The 9,159-nt window shown below is 40.6% G+C and overlaps 2 protein-coding genes across 2 annotated transcripts in view; both read right to left on the reverse strand.

Annotated features, from left to right (window-relative positions):
* Positions 1-3,676, reverse strand: part of dym (dymeclin) — a 66,101-nt gene extending 62,425 nt beyond the window's left edge. Inside the window, exons 1-2 of the mRNA XM_028973566.1 lie at positions 3,510-3,676; positions 27-214 (exon numbers count right to left, since the gene is read on the reverse strand). Of these exons, the coding sequence (XP_028829399.1) occupies positions 27-166 (140 nt within the window). The 5' untranslated portion in view covers positions 167-214; positions 3,510-3,676. The remainder of the gene's footprint in view (positions 1-26; positions 215-3,509) is intronic.
* A 1,678-nt stretch (positions 3,677-5,354) lies between these two features.
* Positions 5,355-7,425, reverse strand: c21h18orf32 (chromosome 21 C18orf32 homolog). Its single transcript, XM_028974029.1, has 3 exons — positions 7,315-7,425; positions 6,164-6,346; positions 5,355-5,801 (listed from the first exon to the last, which is right to left on the reverse strand). The coding sequence occupies exons 2-3, from the start codon at positions 6,317-6,319 to the stop codon at positions 5,733-5,735; spliced, it is 225 nt and encodes a 74-aa protein (XP_028829862.1). The 5' UTR covers positions 6,320-6,346; positions 7,315-7,425; the 3' UTR covers positions 5,355-5,732.
* Between the last annotated feature and the right edge of the window lie 1,734 nt (positions 7,426-9,159).

The raw sequence follows: 9,159 nt of genomic DNA on the forward strand, positions 1-9,159 counted from the left end.
ATAGTAATACCAGTAACCACTCTCACCTGCAGGTGGGGCTGGTGAAGCTGAAGGAGATGAGTTGATTCCAGAATGGGTTGTTCTCTGAGATGGACTGGGTGCCAATCAGGGCCTTCAGACTCTGGTTCTCAAACAGCTCGCTCACCTGACTGGTATTGGCCCCCATCTCTGGGCAGCAAGGGGAGGCCTGTCTTCAAGGTCTCATATCGCTCTCCTACAGACAAGGACAGGTGTTAAGGACAGTTGCAGATTGCACAACAATAAAAGTGAATCCTGGCTTGATGAAGTTTCCTGAACAGTTTTCAGCTCAGTAAGAAGACAAAGACTATGATCAAGACCAAGCATGGTACCATAAATGCACACAAGTACCAAAACACTACAGGAAGTACAAAGGTCACACATTTGGCCAATAAACTATACAAGTTCAAATAACTTTTCTAGGTTTCTAGGTAGTAGCCTAGAAAACACAAGATTTAGGTACAACAATCCTGACAGAATGTGACTACTGCAGGTGGTGAACCTATTACCTATAGCATGTTAGATGACGAGAAATCTTCTCAAAACAATAAGAACAGTAAAACTAGTACACAGTAATAGCAAAGAATAGGGGCAATTGAAAAGATAATAGATAAGATGAGCTCAACAAAATAACAACGCTCAAGACCCACTAAGATAAATAATAACCCTTCTAAAGTTTTACAAGCACCAAACAGATGACAATAACAGAGCACTGTGTTTTAGAAGCACAACATGAAGGACATCAATCCACTGATAGGCAATGTGAATAACAGTGGTTACAGTGGTGCCAATCAAGAGATGAATATATCATGCAGCAAGTGAACAGATAGCTCGACACTGACGTGCTGGCTGATGATGGACAAAGTTACTGAGACGAAGGCCATACTGAGATGACAGACAACTTTAGTAGCATAAATGCATTTAATGCAATTTAAGTCATGAGTAGTTTAAAGTTGATAAGTCCAGACTTATCTACACATTCATACTTGTGGTGGGACGGAGAAAAAAAAAAAAAAAAACTCATAATATACACTACCACTCTGTGGCAGTAATTAAGACAAAAGCACCATCCAAACAAGCACGCTTTTCTCATAAATGGGTTTGGGTTTCTGAAAAACTTACTCGGGAGCATTATCTAAAATGTTGTCATCCACGCAGAGATGCAGAGAATATCCCATGGTGCTCTAACTATTCAATTTCACTTTGATTCGCGTCTAGTTCTCCTCTACGGTGTGTTAAACACGTTGTTGCTGTCCACACAAATATGTCGAAAAGAGAAATTCACTCTGGGACCTGTTTAAGAAAAAAAAAAAAAACATTCTGGATCCCTGAAATGCCCACAGTGTGAACACAAGACCAGATCAGATGAAAAACATGCTCATGTAGACAGGACCTGAGATTAAACTGTTCTAAAGAATTCAATGAAAATATTTAGTATTTTTCTAGCTGGAGAAAGTGTAGTATTTTTGAGGAATCTGTTGTTTCAGAGTTACCTCTTTTTACCTAGTTTTGTTCACTATAGTCATCCTCAAAAGCCACTTTAAGAGATGATCATTTGCACAGCACCGGTATCCTTGTTTTACACGGACTGTTTTAACTGAAGCACATTTCAAAGATTTAAGGAGGCACAATTTATTGGCAGAAAATGAAGATACCGGTGTGCATAAAAGGCATAAAATGTCTAAAGTGTGGGACCATAAAAGTACTTCGTCAATGCTACAGCACCTGAACCGAAAGCACCCTCATGTGAAAAGCACTTCTCCAAGTGGACTCGGAGCTTCAAGAAGGTATCGTATTTTTAGGATTGCTAACTAACATTAGCGCTTCTTAGAACGTACATTATTTGTAATTATTTGAGTTATGAGTTGACAGTGACGAGGCATGAAGAGTAGCAAGAGTGCAAATACACAAAATCACTCATGTAATTCATCCCTCCTGCCCCACACACACACACACACACACACACACACACACACACACACACTGATAGGTTAAATCTCAAAATCTCATTGAACACACATGCACTAAGACAAATTCTCTTTTACACATATTAGTAATACTTGATTTATTAGTTTATTAGTAATACTTGAATTTTTATATTTATGTTTTCTTTTTACTATTTTGGACCTTTATACTTTTTTCTCTTTATTCTCAGATGGGCTATAGCAGGGAGTTAGCCCCTTTTTCCTTTTTTATTAAAATAAAACTAAGGACAAATAGGCTAACCTATGTTTCATAGTTTTGTTTTTTCCATGTACATCATGAATGTTTCACAGAAAGGTTGATTAAATGGGCTTAGTTCTGGAGCCAGTAACCCAAAGGTTTTAAGCGTTGATCTAATAAAATTATTGAGTTTGAATAAAAAAACTTTTTTGTGAGGAATAACAGTCAATTGCTTGGTCATTTTAAGAGGATTGTCGCATAACACACAATTGATAGAGTTGTTTAAAAACGCAAAAGTATGAGTTACAGATTACTCGATTAAAAAAAGACAAAATACTCTATTCCAAAGATATTTGATAGTTACAGCCCTAGTATTCACTAATATCTAGTATCCACTACTGAGCACTAATACAGCTAAATTGGAAAAGTTGAAAAAACAAATCCTTTTGAATTACATTTGAAGCGTTTATCAGACGCCCTTATCCAGAGCGACTTAAAATCAGTAGTTACAGGGACAGTCCCTCTGGAGTAACTTAGGGTTAAGTGTCTTGCTCAGGGACACAATGGTAGTAAGTGGGATTTGAATCTGGGTCTTCTGGTTCTAGGCAGAATAAGAAGACAGCCTAAAAGAGTTAGACACGCCTTGTGTACACACACACTACATCCTTCTTCCTGACTAATAAAGGCCCTAGAATGGTTCACACCTTACAAAAATAGTTCAAGAAAACTGCACTAAATAGCATTTTATTTTGCAGACATGCTATTTGTCATCTATAAAGGACCATGGTGTATACTCCAAGAACCTCTAATTAGAACATTGCCTCAGATTTCAATAGCATGCAGTGAAAAATTAAATCCTTCCAAAATGGCATCTTGAGAATGGGAGGACTTTTTATAAACAGCATCGGTCGTACCCTGCAGATATATTCCTGCACCACAAGCATTCATTTCAAACTTGACACTGACGACACCCCGCAACAACAAAAAACACAATGCACCACACAGAGGCCACTGCTTTAAAAAAAGTCTTCACGGGGTCATTCGTGTAGTTAGACGACCAGTAGCAACACAAATTAAGGCGATGGTGTTAGCACTTAGTTAGCCGCGTGAAAGAAATATACTAACGTTAACAAAAAAACGATAAAGAATGTCCAAAATGAAAACACGAGAGCGTAAACATCAACGGTCCATTCCATTCAATATCGGCAGAAAAAAAATCGATGCATATGTATATTTGAAGCAGCGTACACCTGCTCGGAACTAGCGTTAGCCTCGACGCGCTAACGGGCCGGCCATGTAACCTGACAGGGCCGCTCCACTCCAGTCACCTGGCAGATATCCCGCGTCCTCCCTTCCTGCGAGCTCCCGTCCTGCACGCCGCGTCCCCGCCTCGGATGCTGGGTGTGAACGAGCGTGTGTGTACGGTGCGGACGGGTGTGCTGAGCGCAATGGCACCTCTGCAGGCATCCACCATATTCCACGTCGCCACTGCCGCCCCCCGCTACGTCATCATGTTGCGTCAAGAAGGCGACGGGATTCGAATCCATGCGAATCCATACAGCGTTTAACTGTGCCCGTTTGTCACTCTCCTGTACTGCTTCCCTTCTTTTTCTGTAAATGGGGTTTCGAGTCGTAGACTGGTTGTGGATCAAGCCCGTTATGCACAACTTTGTGAATTTTCTTGCTTGTTGTCTTAATGTGTAGTCAGTGTAACATCTACTTGTGCGTGCCTACAGATATTTGTTCATTTAAAGCCATGTCTTTTGTTGTTGTTTTTTTGTTATTAAAGTAAGGGAATGTTCCCATCAGTGGTACGGCGCAGATCACCATGGCCAGTACCCATGTTCATAGAGGCTACACAGTTGACACACTGCACAGAATGGGAGTGGTGAGGCATGTACAGTCGTGGCCAAACGGTTTGAGAACGACACAAATTCTGTTTTTCGCAAAGTTTGCTGCTTTCGTTATTTCCGTGTTAATTTGCATATACTTGAGAATGCTGTGAAGAGTGATCAGATGAATTGCAAGGTCCCTCTCTGCCATGATAATGAACTTAATCCCCAAAAAACGATTTCCACTGCATTTCAGCCCTGCCACAAAAGTACCTGCTGAGATCCTCTCAGTGATTTCAGTGATCCTCTCCACTCTACAGGTGAGAGTGTTGACAAGCACAAGGCTGGAGATCATTTTGTCATGATGACTGAGCATTGTTCTTTCTCTGTTTACCATGATTACCTTAACATAGACATGCATAAAGAATAAAAACATCCTCCAACTTCTCCCAACCATCCAAGAACAGTTTGGTGAAGAACAATGCCCTTTCCAGCATGACAGAGCACCGTGCCATAAGGCCAAAGTGATAACTAAGTGGCTTGGGGAACAAAACATTGAAATTTTGAGTCCATGGCCAGGAAACTGCCTAGACCTTGATCCAATTGAGAACTTGTGGTCAATCCTCAAGATTCTGACAAACTCCAAGGACTCTTAGCATAAACTTGATTTAATTGTCAATAAAAGCATTTGAAAACTTATAAAATCAATACACCTGAAAACTGTAAAAAAGATTTACAGCTGTACTGCAGCCTTGACACAGGCAGGATAAAAACACATAGCAAAATTCTCATTTTTTATTACAGGAGTGCAAATTTCAGCCTTTAGTGCTAGTGTCAAAGAACAGAACTCTTTAACCAACCACAGGATCTTTCATTTTATAGTCATCCATATCTCTCTTATTTTCTGGTTACCAACATCTACATGGCTTAGACTTGTGGTAATCCTAAAATGCCATAATAAAGCACTGATCTGTTCAATAAAAAAAAAAACTGAACCATCATTGAATGGTAGATTTAAAAAAAAAAAAAAAAAAGTGAAGTGATTGTCATTGTGAAACACTGCAGCACAGCACACGTTGACACAATGAAATGTGTCCTCTGCTTTTAACCATCACCCTTGGTGAGCAGTGTGCTGCCATGACAGGCGGAGAGCAGTGTGTGGGGACGGGGCTTTGCACAGTGGCACCTTGGAAGTTTGGGATATGAACCTGCAACCCTCCGATTATGAGTCTGCCTCCTTACCCGATAGGGCCACCACTGCCCAGTTCATAACTTTGTTAGGTAGTTTTGCAGAGGTAACTCTTTGTGTGAACAGACAGATTGATAAATAGATTTCACACATTATTTGAATAAGAAACATTTAATGGAATTACAGAATAGTTATAACCCTTTTGAAACACAAATATATTAAAGCAGAAGACAACATATGAACATAATATTTAAATTTCAACAACTGAGAGAAAACATACATGAATTAGAGCCAGGTGTGTTTCAAATGTATTCATTCATGTGTTATAATTTAAAATTTATTGCTAGCATTAAAATATACTTTCGACACCATCTCTACACAAATTAGGACAATTTTTTATATCAGTAAATTACATAAAAACCCTAAGCATCTGTATGTTCAGTAACTTCCAGAGACAAATTCAACATGTTGAATGTTAAAATGTTTTCACAGTACCATACAGACAAATGTAAATGCATAATTGTGGAATGTTAATCAGTTTTTTTATCTGGTGGTGTTGTTGCTGCTGCTCCATTTGCAGCATTTGCAGTGCATTCCGTCTAAGGTAAACCAAACAAGAAGCACAGCAGTCAGAGTCTTGCTCACACACATAAACAGCAGCTGCACAGTGTGAGAATAATGGTGTACACTAAAAACTGATCAAGGATCAGTAATATTAAAATATTACTTCAAGAGCAGGAACAGAACACAAACATTGCAATCAAACATTTATACAAGACCTTTTATTAAAGCTGCAGTGCAAATGTTTTTCTAATTTTCAAATTACGTACACAGTCATACTGGTATGATATGCAGTGAAATGCTTTTATTAGCCTATGCTGTCTTCCAATATAATACAATTTGTTGTTTGCTTCTCGGGTTCTTAAACAATAGTAATTTTTAAAAGAAGTCATACTTTTACCTTACAGGTTGCGTTACTCGTTGCACTCTCCTGAACCGCTTTCTTTGACCAGAAGCGATTGATAACTGGAGATATGAATGGGTAGATTATGGGCTCCAGAAACCTTTTATAAACCCAGAGGAGCACTGGAATGACGATGCACGGAATGCAGACCATGTCTGTCCTCTGCTCAGTGGCCTGTCGCTGAGTAAAAGAATGAGGCATTTACAGAAAACAACATGGTCGGGTTATGTAACTTCATAACCCATTTTGCCACCTCTGTCTCTCATCTAATTTACCAAATGAACTCCCCTTTATAGTCATAATAATTCTGCAGCTCCCTGGAAAATACAGTGACGTGGTCCCTGGTCCAATGCCAATTCCACGACTATTCTACATGAAGAAAATATTTTGCTTCATGGTTTTGTAGTGGAAAAACTGCAAGTTTAAGGAAAGCAGAGGTCATTTGCAGCTCTACCCTGCGCTCCCGACTCCAGTCCGGAACACGGACTGCGCAGCGGCTCTCAGTTTAGTCGGCTGTTTATATTATATATTGTCATTTATTGTCGCTTCAGTCCATGTACACGTAATATAAACCGTTAATGAAATCGCACGATCTGATATCGCCGATATCGGAGCGGCGCTGCACTTGTGGATTGGATAATTTGACAGATTGAAGGCTTGGCTCGTTAAAAAAATTTATGTTTAAGGCCTTAATTTTCTAAAATCCAATATAAGACATTTTAGGGATCCGCTGAACGGCTGGGTCATGTCGATTAGTAGAGCACACGAAAAAAACAAACATCCACAAACCTTTATGATCCAATGATTGATTATGTTCAACACAGATTAGCGCCATTAAATTCAACCACTCGTTTCGTGATCGATTCTGGAAGCCGGTTTTGGGGACAGAATACATATTCCTGCTCATGACCAGTTGGCGCAAATCACGTCCACGTTGGCCAGCTGTTTAAAAGTACGCAACGCGCCTGTGCTCGGACGCACTACTTGTCCGTGTTCGGTTGAAAAGACCCGATTCTTTTATTTACATCCACACATTTCCCCACTTTCGCCACCCCGAGGCTCCTGACTCCGTAATTTAGTTTTAACCGACCAGGCACGCATCCCTTTCTATCCCTCCAGACAACCCCACACATTTCAAAGCCTTTTACCTGTAAATCTACACCGGAGACAGCGGGCCGAACACCGAGAATATTCCTCGACGTGAGGGTAACCTGAACCTCGGTGACGTAGGCAGCACGACGACGAAACTCATAACGCGTTTTATTGTCGACCCGCCCGCTGCATAGCACCACCTGTTGGACGGGAGTTTTACGCAACCACGTCGCCACAAGAAACTCTGGCAATAGCCTAAGAGTCTAGATGGTTTTTTGTTACTTTTGAAATTTTGGTCTTCAGACCAAAAATCTCCCCCCGCATTCGGATGACTGAAGACTCAGCCGAACTCAGCACAGCGTTCTCCTGACCTCTGATCAGCTGTTTCACTTCAGAGCACCTTTTCTCCCTGGATCGGATCGTCTCAGTGAAGATGCAGTCAATGCCGTGTACCACTACCTCGGCGCTGAGATGTTAGATAATAAAAGTGTGGAGATATTCATGGGAACTTTGCCTTTATTTGCCTTCTGTTAGGTAATTTAATGTTTACTCATTAATATGGTGTTTTAATTAGCAAATTATTTGATAATTATATGCCTTGTGATAGTCTGTGGCCTCTCAGCTCCAGTAGTATATTATATTTGCCCCAAATTTGTTGCTGGGTCTTTGTTTGGATCTCCTCTGGTAGTTCCTGTAGGAAAAGTAGAGTATACCACAGTGCCTAGACAAGTAAAGATAGGCACTTTAGTTGAGCAATGGCTTGGATGGTTTTGTGTCTCTTAAACGCTTATGATTCATGGTGAGGCTGAACAGTTGTGAGTTTCACTGTTTGAGGCCAGACAAACAAGGACCTGAGAAGCTTTATGCTTTCCCTCAGTACAAAAACCACACTCCACATCCCCAAGTATATAGGGGAGTGCCAGAGGTCGTAGGGGCTGAACTGAGGTCGTAGGTTGTGCTGAGGTTAGCAAAATATATTTGTAAATATGAAATGTATAAACAACAACAACAACACACCCACACGGATAAACAAAACTCAGCATAATCCCACATGCTATATAGACTAGAGCTGCAAATCATGGACAGAGTCGAGTCGGATTCATATTCAACTTTATTTTAGTCTGGCTCGGGTTGGCCCGCCTAGGAGAGTTCCTATCCTTTTTGCTTGATTCGCTGCTTGTAAATTTGTTTTGGTGATTGGTAAAAGTGTTTTGTATGTTGTGAATTTGTTTTATGGCTGAATGGAAATGGCGCAGTAAAAACACTGACTGTCATTTATTTAAATGCACCACACAGCATAACAGTCAGCTTGGGTCTGAGATGATTACATCTCTAATATAGACTCTATATAGCCTGCAGTGTAAAACAAAAAGAACAAGAGCTAAAACCTACAACTGCAGCTTTTTTTTTTTTGCGAATAAAAGTTATATGCTATAAATCATTTTGTGCTATTAATGCGTGTTTGCGGGAAGGAATTGGGGTTTGAAGGGGCCTGCTTCAGGGTAAAGAGGTTGGGAACAACTGCTCTGAAGAACCAGTAGATGTCCGTGTCCATGAGTTCTGGTGTCACACCACTAGAAGGCACCATGCACACACATGACCTCAAAACATTCCCACGGGCGTCTGGACCGAGTCAGTTTTTTTTATACCGAAGACATTCTTATCAGTTATATTGCCAGGGAAAATGTAAGAAAACCACGGGTTTTAATGGCTTCATCTCCCAAGCGGCAAAGTAACCTCGATTTTGCCATTTACTCGGCCCCGAATCTCCCTGACAACTTCAAAGACAACTTCTTACTAGTGCTGTTGTTCAGTAGACGCTCGGATACTTTTGTAGCTGAGCCAGGTCATTCGTGAGGAGCAAAACACTCGGGGCGCATGAAACTGGCCCCGAGTTTCAT

Source organism: Denticeps clupeoides, chromosome 3 (genome assembly GCF_900700375.1).
Source record: "Denticeps clupeoides chromosome 3, fDenClu1.1, whole genome shotgun sequence".
NCBI lineage: Eukaryota > Metazoa > Chordata > Actinopteri > Clupeiformes > Denticipitidae > Denticeps > Denticeps clupeoides.